This window comes from Rhinopithecus bieti, unplaced genomic scaffold, assembly GCF_001698545.2.
Source record: "Rhinopithecus bieti isolate Rb0 unplaced genomic scaffold, ASM169854v2 scaffold_73599, whole genome shotgun sequence".
NCBI lineage: Eukaryota > Metazoa > Chordata > Mammalia > Primates > Cercopithecidae > Rhinopithecus > Rhinopithecus bieti.
In genome coordinates this window covers 563,613-586,512 of record NW_016827349.1, presented here as the reverse complement: position 1 = coordinate 586,512, position 22,900 = coordinate 563,613, and the positions used below count along the sequence as shown (strand labels likewise).

Here is a 22,900-nt window from a genome sequence, read left to right as displayed (position 1 = left end):
ACTGTGCCCACATTCCAGGTGCTGGGGAAACAGCTGTGAATGAAACAGATAAATGTCCCTGGCATCATGGGACTTACCTTATAATAAGCAGTGGGGAGAGACACAATTAAAATAAATTATAAAATATTTTAGAAGGGAATAAAAAATATGTATCAAAATAAAGGGTGAGAACGATGGAGGGCTTTAGGTGGTCACCGTATTTTAAGTTAGAGGGTCACTGAAAAGGTAAGGGAGCTACAGGGAAATCGAGGGGCAGTCATTTGGGATGAGGCAGAAACATTTCTGGAGTGTTCGAGGAATAGCAAGTAAGCCAGAGGAACAGACTGACACGAGCAAGAGGAAGGTGGCCAGTGGCCATGTAATGGATAAGCATAGATGATAAGGACTGGATTTTCTTCTGAGTGAGAAAGTCACTGGAGAACTTATAGAAGATTAATATGATCAGGGCCATGTTAGCTAATATATTAATAGTTGGTTCCTTCGAATGAATTACAACTAGGTGCTCCTCCCTCTGGGGTGGGCATAGTGTCAAAGGCACGGCACTTGCCAAACAGATGGCAGTGTTATAAGAACAAGGTTCCCCTCTTCGGGGAAAGCAGGAACATAACTTGCCATGGACTACAGGCTAGATTTCGGCATTGCTCTCCTCTCAACTAGTGTACAAACTGTTCAGTTGTTCCCTCAGTATGTCTAACATTTTAAAGGAAGTATAAAAATAACATTGCCAAAGCAGAGATATCCAGAAATAAATTATCCCAGAGGCATGCTCAATGTCCTTAAATTATCCTTTTGTGAGGCAGATGGCAAAGACTAGGAGTGGAAGCTGAGGCTTTGGGAACAGAAAAAGCTTCTCAAGTTATACAGGTTATTAACAACAGGCTCTGCCACTATCCTAGGGAAGAAAATAGGACTATTCCTAATATCTCTGCTGCAATAGAAACAATAAACCAAAAACCGCAACCAGATGGCAAGCAGGGCCTGAGGATAGGAGCAACAACTGATTGCATATGGCAGGAGAGTCAAGCCCTCCAGTTATATTGGAATCCATTCGCAGCCAAGGCAAGAAGAGTGACTCCCATGCCAATATTGAATACACAGTTTCTCCCAGTAAACATGTCCCCTGGTTGTAATAAAGTGTACAGCAGATAATCATTGTGGAGGTTCATTCATATAATTCCTGCTTTCATGATAAGCCTTTTACACTGTTCTCTACAGGAGAGCATGAGATCATCCCTCCAACATCCAACATGATTCTCCTAGAGGGCACAAACCATCATTGAGTCTAGGTCACTTGCACTGTGTTCAGCTATAAATCAAAGATCCAGGGACTCAACCTCTACTGCCCAATATTTCAAGTTAGGAGGAATCCTTTTGGCTGACAGTAAATAAATGAATATAAATAAAGTATAAATTAAAATATAAATAAAAGAACACCTGCAAAACTTTATTGTAGAGCTTAGACTCTAAAAAAGAAGGAAACAGCTGGGTACGGTGGCTCATGCCTGTAATCCCAGCACTTTGGGAGGCTGAGGCAGGGAGATCACAAGGTCAGGGGTTTGAGACCAACCTGACCAACACGGTGAAACCCTGTCTCTACTAAAAATTAAAAAATTAGCCAGGTGTGGTGGCAAATGCCTGTAATCCCAGCTACTTAGGAGGCTGAGGCAGGAGAATCGCTTGAGCCTGGGAGGCAGAGGTTGCAGCGAGCCGAGATCACACCACTGCACTCTAGCCTGGGTGACAGAGCAAGACTCCGTCTCAAAAAAATAAAAAAAGGAGGAAGCTCTGTCTTTAAACACTTTCCCTTAGATTAATTTGACAGGAACAGTATTAAATGAGATGATCAGTTTTAAAAGAGCTTTTGAAGATTATAGGGAGAAATGTTACCTCTACTGTAGAAAATCCAGAAAAAAACCCTAGCTACACAAGGATATTGTCATACAGATATTTTCATATGTATATACATTCTCTATACATATGAAATTATGGAAATAATTTGTATACATACAAATCTGTACCCTACTTTTTTCATTTAACATTGAACAGAACATTCTTTCAGTGGTTGCTAATTCTGGTTATCATAATTATTATTTTAACACTATAATGTACTATTTGCCTAATTTAAGATAGTTATTTTGCTTCTGATTGGATCTTTTTTTTTCCCCAGATATAGACACTTGCTCTGTCGCCCAGCCTGGTGTACAGTGACACAATCATAGCTCACTACAGCTTCAAACTCCTGGATTCAAGCTATCCCCCTGCCTCAGCCTCCTGAGCAGCTAGGACTACAGGTATGCACCACTGCGCACGGGTAATTTTTATTTTTTGCAGAGACAGGGTCTTGCTGTGTGACCCAGGGTAGTCTCAAACTCCTGTACTCAAGCGATCCTCCTACATCAGCCTCGCAAAGTGCTGGGTTACAGGTGTTAGCCACCATGCCTGGTCCCAATTGAATCTTACAAGTAATGTCATAACATCGTTTTGTTTGTGTCTTAGTCTCATGTCCTAAGTATTACCATGAAACGTATTTGAATATTAGGTTGAAATGTGAGTATTACATAACATATGGCTTCTTATGTCATGATAACTTAATCTCCAAACATGTTATAACAAGTGCATTGTAAACAGCTTCCTTTAAAATAGATGTAAACTAGAGTATTAGTTAAATGAACCAGTCTCCAATTTGGCAGACGACCAGCTCCAATGGAAGGTTAGCCATGTTCTGGCACACTACCAACAGAAATTCCATTATCTTTCTTTCTCTACGTAGATTTGGACTTTAGTTACAAAGAACCATTTATAGCTTCCATCCACACAATTTCTTACAACACTCAGATAGGACACAATACAGAAGGAGCAATCTGCTATTATCATACCTGTTGGCCAGTCACCTGAAATGTCTCCTCTGCATGTATACAGGTTATTTCCATAGGTTCTGTCCCAGATATGTGTCGTAACAATCGACAGGTCTACAAGAAAACATGTCTACAGTTAACTTTCACATCCTCATCCTCCACAATACATAGTATCATTTTACAATTAAAAAGAAAATTTTACAAATAAAATTTCTTAAAACCTATTAAAATAAACTGAAACATTACTGAGAAGATTATTATATTATATTGGTCACCAATAGATTCTCTGGGAACAAAGCAGATACCAATAAAGGTATAACACTGTTTCTACTTTCTATCCAATCATAGCAAGGTGGTTACAGAATATTAGAAACATAAGGAACCTTTGGAAGGACCTAGTAGTGCCCACATATTTTATATATAAAGAAATTTGGCTTAGAGAAGTAACTTGCCCAAGGTCTCATAGCTAAACTATGTCAGAGTTGCTACAAGCTACACGTTCTATCAACACCATTCTCCAATGGAGCTAACATTGGATTAGGCAGACTGGTATAATAAGGAGAGACCCTATATCAGAGGAAATTACTGAAAATCTTGACGCTTAAAACAGAAAATCAGAGAACATTTTTTTTTCAATGTTAAAAAGATTTGTTGCAGGATTCCTAAAATAAGCAGTTTCCCTATAGTTATAATATTTGGTTTATAAACATAGCAGCATCAAATTTATTAAATGAAGAAGCTATATCTATAGTCATTTTAAGAATGTTCCCCAGAAGTTTTAGGCTTCTATGTAAACAAGTAAAGGAGAGGAAGCCAGTTCAATTCATCTAAAGGTTCCTTTTAACCATTAGTCTTTGAGATTTGGTGAGCAGGGTATGTTAGATTATGTGAAGATAGTTAGATGGTTCATATCTGTGCATTTATATACATATTGGCTAGCAATTACCTCATACATATAAGCTATACATGGGTTCAGTTTTTTGTTCGGTTAGTGATATGGTTTGGCTGTGTCCCCACCCAAATCTCACCTTGAATTGGTAATAATCCCCGCATGTCAAGGGCAGGACCAGGTGGAAGTAACTGAATCATGGGGGCAGTTTCCTCCATATTGTTCTCGTGACAGTGAATAAGTCTCATGGGATCTGATGGTTTTATAAACGGGAATTCCCCTATACATACTCTCTTGCCTGCTGCCATGGAAGATGTGCCTTTGCTCCTCCTTTGCCTTCTGCTTTGATTACGAGGCCTCCTCTGCCATGTGGAACTGTGAGTTCATTAAACACCCCCCCCCCTTTTTTTTTTAATAAATTACCCAGTCTTGAGTATGTCTTTAACAGCAGAGTGACAACAGACTAATATAGTTGGGTTTTTTTCTAGTAGATATCTGACATTTTCAATAGGCAGAAGGCTCAGAATATCAATTAATAAGCCTAACTGGAATTACAACACAAGTGTCAGGTGAAGCATCAGTAACTCATAACTAAGATTTGGAATTGTGTGTCAGATGTCTTCTCGTTGTCCCTCCTTAACTGCTCTCCTCCCTTCTCACATCTGCCATTTGCCCTGGGAGACTGACCTATATTGTCTACACCTATGTTTGGATAATTGGGATTATCCTAATAGGATATCCAATGGGAAGCCCCATCCACAGATGAACAGGACTGAGGAGAGAATGGGTTTTGACTCCCACGCTCCTTGACTCCCACGCTCCTTGACTCCCACGCTCCTCGACTCCCATGCTCCTCCCAGGAGGGTCGCCTTGGGCTGTCTCTGGGCCTAGTCCTAAAATCACAAAGCTCTCAAGGCAGTTCTCTGAAAGGCTTCCACATTCCACATTCCCCTGTTAATGTGGGCCTGGGGTGGTACCAGTCTTGCTACCACTCGCCCCAATTACTGTTCTCTCATGTATGTTTCCCCCATGCCCTGTCTATGTAATTGTAAATAGCTTCTTTATTAAACTCTCTTCAAATTATCCTAATTTGAGTGTGCCATCTCCTCCCTGCTGAGACCCTGATGGATTCAAACAGAAACAAGGTCATACGACGTACCTCCATGGCTCTACTCCAAGGTCTAACTTCTCTGAGAGGATAAGGAAAAGAAGATTAAGAAGTTCTTTTGTGGGTCTTAGCACTTTTTTTGTTTTGTTTTAGAGACCAGACCGTTGCAGGAACAGAACAGATACATGCTATGCTTTTAAGATTCCAAAGGAGAGAGAAAATGCTCAGATAAATTAACCCAAAACTGTATTTGTGTTAACATTCCCACATAGTTTAATAAAGCCATTATTAAACTACAATTTCTTTAGCACCTTGTTTACTCACCTCAACAAGCTGCTCTTTCTGTTCAGAGAGTTTACAGGCATATTCAGCCAAAGCTTCTAAATTTCCTTCTACTCCAGTAAGTTTTAATGCTTTTAGAACCACATGATCAGCATGGTATTTTAATAGATCTGCTGCCAGCTGTGTCGCTGTACTATGAAGCTGCAGATGTGTGTGTGGGTGGGGGAGTGGGGGTTGGAGGAGAAGGGTGATGAAGGAAAGAAAACAAACAATAACATTTTGTGACCAAGCACCACATCAGCACTTTAAAACTACTGACAAAGAGAAGCTGCAAAGCAGTTCCATGGGTTCCACTGAGGGGAGGGTGTAAAGTTCCCTGTGTAACAGTAGGAGTTGTGTAGCACTGGTGAGCTTACAGTTTCTCTCAAGGGCAGGAGTGATATCTAATTCATCCCTTAACCCCCTGGTACTAGTGCTAATGCTGTTTCTAGAAGATGAACTGGTTATTCAATGGCTGAGTAATCTTGTCTCTTTTTCATTCTGTTATCAACCAGTTCTTTCCCATGTAGCTTCTCCCTTAGGTGAAAAATGCTTCTGCTGTCTTAAAGTTGGTGAGGAATGAAACAGCATTAAGAGTATTAAGAGTAGGCTGGGCGCGGTGGCAGCCCTGGAATCCCAGCACTTTTGGAGGCCGAGACGGCGGATCACGAGCGTCAGGCGATCGAGACCATCCTGGCGAACCACAGTGAAACCCCGTCTCTACTAAAAATACAAAAAACTAGCCGGGCGGTGGGCGGGCCCGCCTGCTTAGTCCAGCTACTAGGGAGCTGAGCCAGGCAGAATGCGCGTAAACCCGGGAGGTGGAGCTTGCAGTGAGACGAGATCCGGCCACTGCACTCCAGTCCAGGCGACAGAGCGACACTCCGCCCTCAAAAAAAAAAAAAAAAAGAAAAAAAAAGAGCTGCAATATTTTACAGTACTAAGAAAATTGGCATTTTGCTGATCCTTATAAGTTTTTTTTTTTTTTAGACGAGTCTCGCTCTGTCCGCCCAGGCTGGAGTGTGGTGGCCGGATCTCGGCTGACTGCAAGCTCTGCCTCCCGGGTTTACACCATTCTCCTGCCTCAGCCTCCCGAGTAGCTGGGACTACAGGCACCTGCCACCTCGCCTGGTTAGTTTTTTTGTATTTTTTAATAGAGACGGGGTTTCACCGTGTTAGCCAGGATGGTCTCGATCTCCTGACCTCGTGATCCGCCCGCCTCGGCTTCCCAAAGTGCTGGCATTACAGGCTTGAGCCACCGCGCCCGGCCCATTAATAAGTTCTTTAGCATACTTTTGAAAAAGTACCAAAATGAGATTCAGTCAGTTAGGTATTTAACAAAATTTATTAAAAACCTGTATCATGGCAAGCACTGTAGCACTGTACTAGAGGCTGGGCATACATGACAAGTAGGACACAACCCCTGCTCTCAGGGAGGTCAGAATCTGTCTGTAGTTGCAATCCAGATCTTTACTCTCTACCTCTATGAACAAATTGGGTCCCAGGAAAAACAGCAGATTAAAGGGTGACACAAACCCCATGGTTTTATTGACTTTGGGTGGAATGCATGGCTCACTCTTAGTGGATATCTTTGGACACTATTACTCCAAAATCTTTTCTTCTTATCTTGCCTTTTTTTTTTTTTTTAATGACATGACAGGTTATTTTGGGGTTGTCCAAAATAGATCATTTTAATAACATTGTTCTCAGAAAACTCTGACTTTGAATTAAATCTATTTGATTGAAGTGACTTCTTTTTTCCTGGAAGTAATCCAATCTCAATTCAAATTAGAGGATTGTCTCCAAAATTAACAATAGGATAGTCTCTACATTCATTCAACTAAGTGAGAATAATTACAGTTAGAACAAAGAAACTAAAATTCACTTTCCTTCAGAAACTAAATGCCACATAAGAACTTAAAAAGATTTTGTTTTGCCAGCAGGACTTTAGAGAATATCTCATGCCAGTCATTTATTTTACAGACTATGAAACAGCTCCACAGAGACTGTGTCTTGCCAAGGTCATATAACTCTTGTCACGTGTGAGAGAGGGAGGCAGGACAAACGCAAAGTTCCTGCTCTATGCCATGTCCTGACAGCAGCCTTATATACATTATCTCCCTTAATCCTTACAAGAATTCTATGAGGTTGACGTGGATATACCCATATAAGAGGTAACGAAAATGAAGCCTATGGAAAGCCACTCAGTCCATCACCAGTAGACCATGTTCTACTGATAGTCAGGATTTTAACAATACTTTAGTTAAAACTGAATAGTCTGGAATAAAATGTGTAGGGTTTTTTCTTTCCTTTTTGTTTTATTTTGTTTTTTCCTCGTGTCAAGGGCAGCAGGCTTTATTATAAAGCATAGAAAACCATGTCTTTCTATGTTTAACAGGATGTTTAAATGATTTCAATAGACATATCAGCACCAAGTAAGATGTGAAACAGATCACCATGTATATAATTTATATAAGAAACATCCAAAAACCAATTTCAGCCAGGCATGATGGCTTACACCTATAATCCCAGCACTTTGGGAGGCCAAGGTGGAAACACTGCTTGAGACCAGCCTGAGCTTCAAATAGTGAGACTCGGTCTCTACAAAAAATTAGCCAGACATGGTGGCATGCACCTGTGGCCCAGCTACATGGGAGGATGAGGCAGGAGGATCACTTGAGAGGTCAAGGCTGCAGTGAGCCATGTTCGCACCATTGTCTGGGCAAGAAAGTGAGACCCCATCTCAAAAATAAGAAAATGTTTTTAAAATTCTAATTTCATTGTCTTGAGCCCTTGACCATCTTCAAGAATACAAAAGAATTAAGCCCAGGTGCAGTGGCTCACTTTGGGAGGCCAAGGCAGGTGGATCCCTTGAGGTCAGGAGTTTGAGACCAGCCTGGCCAACATGGTGAAACCCCATTTCTACTAAAAATACAAAAATTAGCTGGGTGTGGTGGCTTGCATCTGTAATCCCAGCTACTCAGGAGGCTGAGGTATGAGAATCGCACTTGAACCCCTGAGGTGGAGGTGGCAGTGAGCCAAGATCACGCCACTGCACTCCAGCTTGGGCAACAGAGTGAGACTCTACCTTAAAAAATAAATAACAAAAATAAAAGAATTAAGAAAGCAGAGTTACGGGAAAGGAGAGGTCTGTGTGAGGAGGGTCTGTCTGGAGAGCTGCTGGGTGCCCACTGTGACTCCCTCCTCTAGGCATGCCTCAAAGTGGACGGAGCAACAGGATATAGGGGTTGAGGGGAGGGGGTGAGGGTTACGGGGGGCGATAGGAAAGCCTCTGAAGAACCACTAAAGTATCCATGAGAGTGAGAGTCTGCTGTAAATGTCTACCAAGCCCAAAGCCATTTGATAAGGGTGCTGGTCACTAAAAACCTTCTGCCTTTCAACTTTCTCTCTTCTCTCTCTATGCCACAACGTAACAAAAATCAACAACAGCTACGTAATAGGGGGTGAGGAAAGTGAAAAAGGCAGAAGAGACCACATCTTCCCAAAAGCTCTATCTAGTTGGAGCTGGGAAAACAGGGAACAGGGGAGAAGCTCTACAACTAAATGAAGATTTAAATACTGATTAATATATTGGAGGGAACATTCTAAGTTTTCAACCGAGATTGTGTTTTGTGACTTAAAGCAGGAATTGGCAAATTTTTTCTGTAATAGGCCAGAGAGTAAATATTTTAGGCCCTATTGCGACTATTCAACTCTGCTGTTGTAGTGAGAAAACAGTAGACAGTAGGTCCATGGGCAGCATTGTGTCCCCATACACTCTACTGACGAAAACGGTCCAGTTGTAGTTTGTGAACACCTGACTTAAAGTGACCATAGGACTTTCAATAACCTGAGAATGGCCAAGTAAGTCATGAGATGACCAACTTTTTATTCAGGGAGCAGGGAAACCGTCTCAACCAAAGGAATTTTTTTTTTAATTTACTTCAGTGAGATAGAATTCATATACAACAAAAGGTACCCATTTTAAAGGTACTGTTCAGTGAGTTTTGATGAACATACACAGCCACGTAACCACCACAACAATTAATTTTGAACATTTCCAACATGCCAAAAAGTCCTCCTGTGCCCTTTTGCAGTAAATATACCCCAACCTCTGACATGAGATAGCCACTGATCTGATTTATGTCATTATAAATTAGTTTTGCCTTTTCTAGAATTGTTTTTTTCTAAATGGAATTTTATACATATAATCATTTGTGTCTGGCTTCTTTTGCTTAGTATGTCTTAGTGATTCATCCATATTGTTGCATGTATCAATACTGTTCTCCTTTATTGCTGAATAGTATTTGGTAGAATTATTCCAAAATTCATTTATCAATTCCTCTGTTGATGGAATTCTAGGTGGTTCTTAGTTTTAATAAAGCTATGAAAATTCATGTACAAACTTTGAGAATGAGGGCATTAATAAAATCATGGCTTCAAAATAACTATGTCAAAGGAAAACTTTTTTTTTTTTTTTCTTTTGAGACAGGGTCTCACTCTGGCACCCAGGCTGAAGTGCAGCAGTGCGATCATGGCTCACTGCAGCCTTGAGCCCTGGGGATCGGGTGATTCTCCCATTTCAGCCTCCTGAGTAGCTGGGACTACAGGCGCTAACTACCACACCTGGCTAATCTTTTGTGTTTTTTGTAGAGATGGGGTTTCGCCATGTTGCCCAGGCTAATCTCGAACTCCTAGGCTCAAGTGATCCTCCCACCTTGGCCTCCCCACAGTGCTGGAATTACGGGTATGAGCCACCATGCCTGGCCTCAAAGGAAAACTTTCAAAACCATTTTCTAGGCACAGAGACATACTAATACTAATGCATTTCATACACCCATACAACATGAAAATTAGCAAAGAATTAGAAGAAGCTAAATTTCAAACTATACTTACTTCTTTCTTAAGTTCATTAAGACTGTGACTGATTTTCAAAATACTGAGTTCCAGTTCTTCAGCGATGCTTTTTGTTTTCTTGCTTTGCTAAAATTTTAAAAGTATATATGTAGTGTTACCGCATCTCTTTAATCTGTTAATTCCAATTTTATTTGAACTGTAAATTGTAATAAATTTTAATATTATTCTGTGAACTATAAAAGTAGGTTTTCAAAATTTACCTGTTTAAAGTTACAGTGGAAAATAAAATTTCAGTTTAGTTATATTTTCAATGCTAACTACAAATAGGTGAACTTTTGTTTTTTTATTTATTTATTTTCTGTGAACCTATGGATTATATTGAAAGGTGAAATTTTAAAATCTAATTTTCTTTAATAAATTCATCAAGTCTAAAATTGATCTCTTTTATTTTCTGCCTAGAATGTCCATGCTTTCACTCCTAACCTAGTTAAAAATTAAAATCCTACTCGTCTTTAAGATCTTACATAAACGTCTTTTTCTCAGAAAGGTTTTTTCAGATCACTCAATCTAAATCAGACCCTCTTCTTACTCACTGTAATCTTTTTGCTCAATAATCATCCCAGTTTGCAATTACATATTTATTTTTTCAGTCCAAACCATCTGGAATTTTTTATTTTTTGTTTGTTTAAAGTCCATCTTCCCCACTAGACCATGAAAGCTGGGTTCACATCTATTTTGCACACCACTAAATCCACAGTAACTGGCATAGCAAAGGATAGGTAGTAGAGATTCAATTCTTTGCATGATAAATAAAAATTAAATATCAATACTTCATGAAGCCTTCTTGAGCCCTCTCCCTAAATATAAGTTTGTCCTCCTTCAAACCGTCTCAATGCATAGTCGACACTTTCTCTTAGGATACTTACAAAGCTATCTGTACTTGTCTCACCCCTTCCCAGAAATTTCTATATTGTAAAATTCTTGCAGACAAAGATTTTATCTTATTCATCTTTAGATTTATGGTGTTTGGCATATAAAAGGCACCAATAACAACTGCTGAAAAAAATGAATGAACGAAAAACACATCTAGCATGCAGGATCAGAGATCTGAGTGCTTGTGAAATATGGACAGGGTAAATTTGCTAAATTTGTGACATTTGCTAATTGCAAATTTGAGTATTAATAGAATCACATTCCCAACACAGAGTATTTCATCACAAGCAACTCTTTATAGTGAGTGTTGGACTTAAAATTTAACACTGAAGCAATCTACACTTCCGATTGTGTATCACACAGATAATTCAAACTAAACACAAAACAGTGCTCAAGTCTCTCACACCACTCTACTTTAGGGCAAGATTCCGTGTTAATAAGAATATGTGCACTACTGTGATGCCAAGAAAATATCTGAGAAATCTGTGATTCATATCTATGTTCATTCATAAATTAATCTATTTACAAGGAAATCAACTGCTGCTTCTTTCTTCAGTTTCAGCCATATCCACCCTCCTTCATCATCTTTACTGGCAAAGCTTTGTTCATTACTTCCAGATTTGTACTACGGCTGTTGTATATTGTAAGCCATGTTAAATACTTTTTTGACAGAGCCTGGGCCTAAGAAATAAATAATCCTAGAGACATATCCCAGGGCTCTGTCTCTCCATTTTGCAATCCACCTGCTATAAGAGACTGTGTACACACTTCCTATGCTGTCCCATTTCTGTCAGTCTTGGCCGTTCATTCTTGCCCAAATAAGCTCCTCTGCTTGAAGCTCACCAACAGCCCATTTAAGGCTCATAGAGTGGCCGCCCACCAATTTTAGACCAGGAATTTGTGCAAGGGTGAAAAGCTTTTACTTGCCAGCTGGATCTACCCTTGTTTTCATTGAATCTACACCCCAATAAGTTTTCCAAATCATTGTGTCTATAAATCAGCTGTCCTCAGAGGTAAGAACTATGTACATCTGAATGGCTCCAGCAGTCAGGCTCAGGTCCCAAGAACTTCTAGATGGGGGTCTACTCCTCTGTTCTTCACTCTGAAGAAGCATTTTGGGGAGGAATTTTCCAGAGGTGAGTTTGGTGAAAGAGTGGGGACAACAGAGTAAACTAGTGATAGTGACAAAGGCATAGAATTCAGACTGGCTAGAATGAGAGTCAACAGGCCTGGAAATAAATGTCAAGTACTGTGAGTGCTAGATGGGAAGGATATTTTGGCCAACTACTAGGAGGGAGAAAAGGGATGAGACATCCTGTCCCATTCTGGAACAAATTCATACTCCTGGTGATTATGTTAGCTTCCACATCTTGCAAAACTTTATGGGAAAGCCATTATATAAGATTTACTTTGATTTTTAAAAAAGTTCTTACAGCTTGACTCCACACAGAAATTAACTGCTGCAGTTCCATTCTCGCCTGAGTTGACAGTTCCAAGATGCGTTCCCTGTGCTCATGGCTGGTGTAGGCAGAATCAGTAAAGTCCTCCGTACGCTCCAAGATGACTTCCAATGTCACAGAAAGGTTCTCTTTGGACTGAAAATAAAGATTCTCCCGAAGAGCTTCAATATTCATCTGAGAACAAAAAGGACATCCATCCATCAATGTGAGTCAATATACACACTTGACCAAAATGGGTTGTACTTTCTAACAGTGCCCAGGAAAACACTAACATTTTCTTTTCCCAAGCTGAGGGGAAATACAGCCACCAATGATATCTATATTCTCCACTAACCCAGGAGGACACATTGCTCAAAAGCCTTCAATATACATGCAAAGCATCATTCCTAGAGTAATTAATACAATGACATTCCTGTGGGATCAATGAATACTAAGGCAGAAAGAGCATCACCCTGTAGCAACCAGCAGGAAAAATGAACCAGCCTCCAGGTAAAAGATTTGCACCTGAGAAAATGCGTAGGCAAAGTCCTGGAAGATAAGTTACACCCAAATATGACATGTGCTGAGCCCAGGGGGAAGGATGATGTGGAAGATGTGGGGTGTGAGAAGGACTGGGGAAGGCATCCATTTTTCCTTCGTTAATTCAACAAAGACTCTCCTAGTTACCTAACTGGTCTCCCTAAATTTTGTTTAAAGTCCCCAATAGCACCTTACTGACCCAAACATCCTCTACCAGAGGGTCTATATAATCTAAAATATAAACTGTCTGATACTGCCACCTCCCTCTAGTAGCTCCTCACTATCTATAGAGAATCAAGCCCAAACATCTATGGTATAGCACAAAATCCTCTATGGCCTGTCTTTATATACCTCTCTAACAGTCTATCTCACCCCTTGAACCCCCAACAACCTTTCACTTCAGCCACCCTGTTTGGAGCTCCTTGACTATGTGATGAACACATGCTCACGTACGCAGTCTTTCTCTCTCAGCTTTCTACGATGCATCATGCCACTTCAACCCTATAAAACACTACAGTCCATGAAATATGTCACACAGACAACTTGGGCCAAGAGGCAACAAGCGGTAATGATCATGATTATGGTCACAATGAATGTGATAATAAGGATAGCTTACATTTGTTTAACACTTTAAAGTCCTTTCACAAATGTTATTTTAATTAATCCTTATGTGTGACCCATTTTAACATGATCCATGAAAATACCAAAGTTTGGGAAAGTCAAGATGCCAGAGGAGAGTCCTTGCTTCCCCTCCTGCTCTTGGCCCAAGTTGTGTCAGGTGATCACTCCATCCTAGGTAGACAGAAACTTGTATTTAAGCTAGGAAAGAATATGGATAATAGTAAGGTATAGAACTTACAATGGGGATCTTCTCAGAGAATTAAATTTATTTTATTAATTTAAGAGAATTAAATTGGAGAATTTAAACAGAATTAAAACATAAAAATCAGTTATATTGGCCTCATACCATTTATGTTAAGGTTTTTTATTTTCCTTTAGAGAGAAAATACACATGTTTTAGACAGCAACTTAGTGGAGTTTTGTGGGTTTTTTTTTTTAAAGAGGCTATTTATTGATATGGTTTCATAACATGTGTCCATATATTCATAGTACCAAATACAACAAAGTATCCAGTTTCCCTCCACAGATTATACTCTCCATCAGAAAAAAAGTAAGACGCCAAAGAGATAATCACAGACAGTGAGACTGAGCCTATTTATAACAGCTCTGCCTCCAGCATGCCTGATGGTGAGAGGGCAGCAGCCAGAGTTGTCGGCAGCAGCCACAGGCAGAGCACTGCCCCTCCTTCACTTGCACCAGAAATGCAGCAGCAAGAGGCGAAAGATGTCTCTCATCCGACTTGCTTCCCTAATTATCCTTTGACAACACACCTCCTCCCTCAGCATTTACAAAAAGGGAGGATTAGAAAAATAATCTCTAAGATCGCTTTCAGCAATAAAATTTCTAAGAGAAGGTTTGGTCCCTACAAGCTTCTTTCCCTTCAGGAAGACTCAGTGGTAGGACTGGCATCATATAAACAAACCCAGAGGTGTAAAGTGAAAGGTCATGGACTCTGGGATTAGACAATCCTGGGCCTAAAGAAGGGTTCTACCACTTACTAGCTCTCCTCCAAAAAAACAAAAACAAACAAACAAACAAAAAACAGTATATAATTATATCCACCTAAAGGGCAGGTAGGAATTAAATAAAATATTTATTAAGAGCAAAAACAGATACTCTTCCCGTTACTGTCTTTCACCCCATGTTCCTACTTAGACCTTCACACAATTAGAAACCCAAGTGCACGGCCAGTGTGGTGGCTCACCCCTATAATCCCAGCACTTTGGGAGGCTGAAGTGGGTGGATCACCTGCGGTCAGGAGTTCGAGACCAGCCTGGCCAACATGGCGAAACCCCATATCTATTAAAAGTACAAAAATTAGCCAGGTGTGGTGGTGGGCGCCTGTAATCCCAGCTACTCAGGAGGCTGAGGCAGGAGAATCGCTTGAACCCAGGAGACAGAGGTTGCAGTGAGCCAAGATCATGTAATCACACTCCAGCCCGAGCAAAAAGAGCAAGACTCCATCTCAAAAACAAATACATAAAATAAATCAAAGTGCAGTAAAATGGAAAGAATGTCATTCTCATCACAGTCCTGTCTGTTAGAAAGGTGGAAACTTTTAGCATTTGGATAACTTCTCAGGGCCTCAGTTTTCTGATCTGTTAAAGGAGGGCATTGTACCGGATGACTTCTTAGGGCCCTCCCAACTCAGACACTGCTCTTACCCCGAACGCATCTTCACCATGTTTATGACTTCTGATGAGAAGTCAGACTTCCTGGAGTCACACTGCCTAGTTTCAAATCCCAACTCCGGTACTTAGTAGCCAGCAAGTTAATCTCCTTTCTGTTTCTCAAGCTCCTCAAGAGTGTGATGGAAATAACAGCAATAATTCTTTGAGGATTATATAAGTTCATATATTTAAAGCACTCAGAAAAGGGCTGGCACAGAGTAAGGACTCAATAACTGTTAGTGTGTATTACTGTTTATTTTTAAATTTTAATTATTACTAATTCTATCACTATAGTCTCAAAGTATCAACCCTCTAACACAGAGAAAAGCAGGAATTCTAGCAGAAATGATTTGCTGCTCGCCATCATCCTATGGATGGTACTGCTCAAAAATGTATGGCACTGCTCAAAAAACAGGAAGGGAACATTCTTTTAAACAGGAGGCTACAGCTAAATCATACAGCTAAGAAGGGCCAGAGTAGCTACTATAACCAAAGACCAGTGTTCTTTGTAAATATACCTCTAACGTAAATATTACTGAGCAACAGGTTTGTACAGAGTGGCATTGCTTTAAATAGATATATTTGCTTTTGTGAAGCATTGTTCTAAAACATTACACAAAAATATGGATACTATACATAATGGTGCTCCTTTTAAATGGAAAGAAAAGACTGGGTGCAGTGGCTCATGCCTGTGATCCCAGCACTTTGGGAGGTCCAGGCGGGCAGATCACCTGAAGTCAGGAGTTTGAGACCAGCCTGGCCAACATGGTGAAACTCTGTGTCTACCAAAAATACAAAAATTAGCCAGGTGCGGTGGCACATGCCTGTAGTATCAGCTGCTTGGGAGGCTGAGGCACAAGAATCACTTGAACCCAGGAGGCGGAGGTCGCAGTGAGCCGAGATCACACCACTGCACTCCAGCCTGGGCAACAGAGCGAGACTCCATCTCAAAAAATTGGAAAGAGAAAAATCAAAATATACTCTCTTTATTCTTACCTTGAATTCCTTAATTCCAGTAAAAATACTGACAGATGAAATGTCAGTCTCTCCATTCGGTTTACAGTCAGTCACAATTTCAATGACCTTATCCAATGCCACTTTCATGCGGTCAAATACTCCTTCTTTGTTTTTATGGGCTGATTCGCAGTTGGGATGCCTCAGACATGTCTTCAAAACAATTGAAATTTTTTATTTTAATATTTGATTTATGTCATAATGCACAAAATCTTACAGAGAACATGTCATGCTAAGAAAATTGTTCTTTACCAAAATCTCCTGGGTCCCTGGCTCACTCAGCTGCTTCTCCTCACTAAAGTGGAAGCAGGATGAGTAAAAAGCGATAGCAAGGTTAAATAAAAAAATGCAGAGTGCAAAACTATACCTTTATACTTCAATAGTAAGTTTACTTAAAATTTTTTGAGAAAAAATCTCTCCATCATGATTTAAACTATTTTAAATGTTGCCTTACACATGCAAGAAATGAGAAAGAATGAAGAAAAATGAAATGAACAGAGATGAAATATGATCATGGATGCATCTTGACTTTTAAAAAATAATGTAAATGAAAAACTCAAGGGCCTAGACAAAACAGAGCCTTCTGAGTGGGTTCCATGAAGTCTCTGTTTTTGTGGCTTCACTGATTCTAGCACAGGGTAAATACTCTCAGAAGAAAAGGTTATTCCAAACAAATTGCTAATGAGACATTTTATTCATTCATTCTAGAATTGCACCAATTTTCTGGCCAGTTGCTGTTTGGAAATACTCTTGACTGATAATTTTGTTAAAAGTGGAAAAAAATTAAAGGGTGAATTTACAGAATAACTAAGGGCTGACTTCTTACTCCACTGTACTTAACAAATCTTAACTTGCCTCGCTTTTTCTAGAGCACATGTGCTGGCTCCTCAATGAGACTGGCAAAACCCTGCAGGCAGCGACCATGTGTGACAGGCCTTAATTTATAGCACCTGATACACCATGTTCTGCTGAGCTGTTCAATCAAAGTTGACTCATAAATTAATTATTATTTGGAGTTGGGGAAGAAAGTTAGCATTCTTATAAATAATAACTGAGATTTAACTATTCAGGCCTATGTTCTAAGTTATCACTTTGATCTTTTTTAAAATGTAAATTATGTATGTTAAATGCATTTAGTCAGGTTTTCTAATTATTAATTTATTACACAGTAAAACAAAAATTATCTTACCTTTGAAGCTGTGAGAAGCATCATCGTACACTTTTCAAGAACAGCCCTAGCTGCTGCCATTTTGCCTTTTCTTTTCATCTTTCAAATCCTAAATATGAAATAAAATCAAAGAGGATTTCTAAGATCATGTAAACAATCCAATTTCTTAAGAAAGTATTTATTCAACAATAATACTCAAAAATTCAATAATATTAAGTGGAAAAAAAAAACAGGATAAAGTTTTACAAACTGTCACTGCTTCAATATAAACACATCAACACAATATAAGTAGAAAGAAAAAGCTACTCTTAGTAAGGGCTGGAGAGCCAGGAACTGAGACACAGGTAGAGGCTGTACATGGTTGACATTCTGGTGTTCTGTCATACCTGACATTCTCATGCCAAGTGCACACACTGCACCCCTAACCAGAAACACCCAGCCTATGTCTTACTTAACTAAAAATCAATTGTCTTCTGAGCATCTATCGACTATTATTTCCTTCAAAACAGACACTTAAAAGTTGATTATTTAAGGAGCCTTGTCTAATCCCATCTAACTGCTATACATCTCAAATTGTGGTTCGTTTGTCTTACTCTTAACCAATATGCTGCTCTGAAATATTCTTAAGATGTTTCTTTGGTAGATAACTTTCCCCAACAAGATTGAAAAGGAACACTTAAGAAAGCATTGTGGATTGAATTTGTTTTGCTGGGGGGTGGCTTCTCCTCACAGAGCCCTCAATAGAATGTGTGCTATTATATGAGGTAGCCAAAGTTTGCTGATCAAATCTACAACAAAATACTCTGTTAATAATTCGGTTATTATATCTAAATCAGAGGTAGGCAATACTTTCAATTAAAGCCCAGATAAACATTTGAGGCCTTCTGAACTATATGGTCTCCATCACAGCTACTCAATTATGTCATCGTAGTGTGAAAGCAAACAGAGACAATACACAAATAAATAAGAACGGCTGTGTTCCAAGCAAACTTTATTTATGGACACTGAAATTTGAATTACATAAAATTTTTCTCTGTCACATTAGTCTTTTTTATTTGTAAGTTAGATTAAAGGCCCTTTCTTACAAATAAGAAAACCTAAAATTTGAGTATGATTTGCCTTTGAAAGTAAATTTGCTTGAATAAATTAGAATGGATTCAGAAGTTAGTCCTACACAATAATATCACTCTTACTCACTTGCATCCCAATATAGATTTAATAAGAGATACAGATGGAATTACAAATAGTGTACAACAAAGTGCGTATAACCCCAAAGCTAATGCAGATCACATCCCAAAGAACTGTGTCCTATATGTGAGCATCATCCATCATGGGTTCCTATAGATAAAGGTTGAGGTTGCTTATAAAATTTCCACCCATTCCTCTTGTCTTTAACATTTTGGACAGGACTCCTTTCAAAACCACCTGTGGGTCTAGCTAACAATTCATCAGGTGTGTATGCCATACCTAACACTTATAAGCCACATATGACACCATATGATGAATAGTGATAACAAGCGACAGAAAAAGATGGCATCTCAACCTGGAAAGGGTTGGTCCACAGGACAAAACAGAGGCCCATAAAACCCAGATGGTCCATGAAGTACTAAGCGAAGCTTCCCAATACCTCCAGAAGTACTTTCCCAGACTTGGGTAAGGCTGTCACCACTGCCACTTTCTTTTCTTTTTGAGACAGTCTCCCTCCCTTGCCCAGGCTGGAGTGCAGTGGCGTGATCTCAGCTCACTGCAGCCTCTGCTTCCCGGGCTCACGCAATTCTCGTGCTTCAGCCTCCTGAGTAGCTGGGATTACAGGCATGTGCCACCACATCTAGCTAATTGCTGTATTTTTAGAAGAGATGGTGTTTCGTCATGTTGGCCAGGCTGGTCTCAAACTCCTGACCTCAGGTGATCCGCCCACCTCAGCCTCCCAAAGTGCTGGGATTACAGGCATGAGCCACCACGCCCAGCCTTACCACTGCCACTTTCTACCACCTTGGTCCAGGTCACCATCATCTCTCAATAGATTACTGTAATATCCTCTTGAGTGGTCTCCCTGTCTCTGCCCTTGTCTCCATGCAAACCATTCTCAACATGGCAGCTAGAGTGATACTGTTAAAATGTAAGTCAGAAAATGTCATTCTCCTACTCAAAACCTGCGGTGGCTCCCCATTTTACTTAAAGTCAAAGTCCTTACACAGTTCGCCCTGCCCACTACCTCTCTGATTTCATCTTATTACCCTTCCCCTTTGCTCACTTTGATCGATCCACTGGCCTTCGTGTTCTTTGAACACACCATGCATGTTTCTGTTTTATTGTCTATCTCCTCCCACCCCTACTAAAACATAAGCTCCATGAATGCAGAGGCTTTTGTCACTTTTATTTACTGCTGAATCCTCAACACCTTGTGTAGTATTTGGTTAACAGTAAGCAGCTTATGAATATTTGCTGAGAAAACTGAGAATGCACCTCGCCTATAGCTCTTTGCAGGATATTCTGACTATTCTAAAGGAGAAAGCATTTCAACCCTGGATGCATATTCCATAAAAATGACCCAGGAGTAGCACTTATCAAACACAAAGATGATAAAAAGGCTGCCAGTAAGTTTCAGGGGTCTCACATTTAATGAGCTAAATTGTTAAAATAGATACCTCTTCAGCCAGAAGTTTTAAACGTTGGATTACAATATTACAAGAATTGAGAAAAATAAAATGTTCTCCATGCCAAATTTCTAACTACAAATCAAAATGATGGTGAAAGTTTTTCAGTTACGTCCAGAAGCTGAAGAGGATCCTGTAGGAAGTGTAACTGAAGGATGGCAGCTTTAGAACCTATGACTCATGCCACACTTGCTCAAGGGATCAAGATAAACTATTATTATTATAAAAATATTCCGGCTAATAATTTTCATTGGGGAGAATGAGGAGAAGAAGGAAGATTAAGAGAAAGAGAAGGAAAAGAAAGGAAATTTGTTTTATAAAGAACAATACTGGCAGAGAGAAAATGAAACAATAAGGTACCTGCCTACAGAAACATCATTGGTATTAGAAACCAATGCCATTATTTAGCCTGCCACTTTCCAGACCAATACCCATCTTTCAACTCCAGCTGCAACCGGGAAAGTTCATATCAAAAACTGAGAGAATACCTATGGGACTACACCCAGAACCATCCCAAGAAATAGTTGATTATTATATATATTTAACCTGCCAACAAGACAGACTCCTACACAAATACCCCAACAAGGAAAAGTCAATCCTAGACATAATACGATCTTCTGTCTCCCAAAACTAAGGAGCTTATTGTCTGAATTGGGGAACAGACCCACAAAGAACTAATATCGGCTGGGTACGGTGGCTCACACCTGTAATCCCAGCACTTTGGGAGGCTGAGGCAGGTGGATCACCCGAGATTAGGAGTTCAAGACCAGCCTGGTCAACATGGTGAAACCCAGTCTCTACTAAAAACACAAAAAGTTAGCCAGGCATGGTGGTGCATGCCTGTATTCCCAGCTACTCGGGAGGCTGAGGCAGGAGAATCACTTGAACCCGGGAGGTGGAGGTTGCAGTGAGCCGAGATCACGACACTGCACTCCAGCCTGGGCAACAGAGCAAAACTCTGTCTCAAAAAATAAATAAATAAAATAAAATAAAATAAAATAAAATAAAAAACGACTATCATGTTGTAGTTTGAGAACTACAGGCTTTAGTATCAGATATAACTGAGTTCAATCTGCTAGCATAGTGACCTTGGGAAAGTTTATCCTTGTCTCAGGTTCAGTTTCCCTGTATGTAAAACAGTAGTAACAATACCTACCTCATAGGGATGTTTTGAGAATTAAATGAGATCATGTACATTAAGTACCTAACACATAGGCAGTGCAAATAAATAATGGCTTGGGTTATTACTATTAATCTAATATGGTAAGAATAACAAATATCTAACAAGATACTATAAGAATACGTATGATGACTCAATTTTACGTGCCTGAGCCCTGGTAAAGGAATCAAATGGAAAGCTTCATAAAAGTGAAAGTAACCAAATACAAAGAAGAAGTACTTGAGTTGAGCCCTGAAGGCAAGAATGACCTTTCCCAGTGTGTGAGGCGGGAACAAAATTAGCTGTTATAAATGTACAAAAAAAGACATACAGATCTACTTACAGATCTACTTTGCTGGCTTATTTATGAAAGGCTTTCAAGACCAAGGCTATAGACTTAATAAGCAAAGAAACCAATCCAAACAATCCTAAAGATCATACCTCCATCCAAACTAAAAAGTATGTCTTTATCTGAAGATTGTAAAATGTGATGAATACATACATTTTGTCTATCTCCACTCAGATGTGCAAACTCCACCATTTCATTTCCAAATTGACTGAATATTTGGACAAACTCTTGAAAGCTATTCACTTTCTCTAGTCTTTCCATAGTTGCAAGAACCTGCAAAACAGAGAATATTTCATTATTTGGTGATAGCTAAGCAAAAGACTGAGATTGTCAAAGCTAAGTAGAGAGGGAAAAGGGAAAATTCTGAATTCTAGGTGAAAGTTGAGAAGGAGGAGCCAGAAAGAAGACACAGAAGGGGATGCTCAGAGAAGTAGAAGTAGATTCAAGGCACAGAATTATTAGGGGAATGATTTGTTTATAGGATGAGATTTTGAGTTACTTGAAAAGGAAAAGGAAAAAGAATAAAAGAAATGACTACATATACAAAGGAAGGGATCATTTATGTAGCCAAGTCTAGGAGGTGGGCATGGGCAGGACTACAGTAATCAAATCTTCAGAGAATTGGGAAGGGGTGAGGATGAAAGTCAGCACACACAAGCTTTAAGGCTCAGTGAACCAGGATAACAGGAACCCTAACATTCTCAGGAAAGCAGAAGGAACCTCATCATCTGCAGAGTATGGAGTCGAAAGGGAAGTGTGGGACTTTAAGAGGAGGAAAATCAGTCTGGTTCAGTCAGGACTAGGCCATCAGGGTGAATAAAGAGTGTGAATCTGTGGTAGAGCCAATGACTAAAATGTTATGTGCTTTCTTGATGTAAGAAATAAAGTAAATAGATGTGAAACATATTTTCAAATACTTTTCTTTAAAATAACATGACTAGATTCTTTTAGTCAGAACAAGATAGGTTAAAAAAACATAGATATCCTGTGTTTACTTATTTTTCATGAGAATATGGTGAATATCTGGCATGTTAATCTGCCCTGGCAGCTCAGGAAGTTCAGGCAGCTAACACAGATAAGGCACATTGCCACTGCTGTGCAGAACCTCCATCTTTCAAAGAGAGGAAGGTTGTTTCTGTTTCTCTAGTGCTGCCAGATCTACCTCTCCAATTTCTCATTCATTCAACATTCATCAGGTGGTTTTATCCTCAAATCCTACTAGGAGAACCCCTACCCTGGCAACAGCTCTCCTCTTTGCCTAGGGAATTATCCAAAGAAAGAAGTGATCGTACAGACCCTGGATTCCCAGATGATCATGGA

General features: G+C 39.7%; 1 protein-coding gene across 1 annotated transcript in view; it reads right to left on the bottom strand.

Moving 5' to 3' along the window:
- Nucleotides 1-22,900, bottom strand: part of CTNNAL1 (catenin alpha like 1) — a 57,683-nt gene that overhangs the window by 11,663 nt on the left and 23,120 nt on the right. The window contains 8 exon segments of the mRNA XM_017863778.1: nt 2,877-2,969; nt 5,177-5,335; nt 10,070-10,156; nt 12,397-12,597; nt 16,230-16,400; nt 17,437-17,500; nt 17,502-17,524; nt 21,734-21,853. Of these exon segments, the coding sequence (XP_017719267.1) occupies nt 2,877-2,969; nt 5,177-5,335; nt 10,070-10,156; nt 12,397-12,597; nt 16,230-16,400; nt 17,437-17,500; nt 17,502-17,524; nt 21,734-21,853 (918 nt within the window).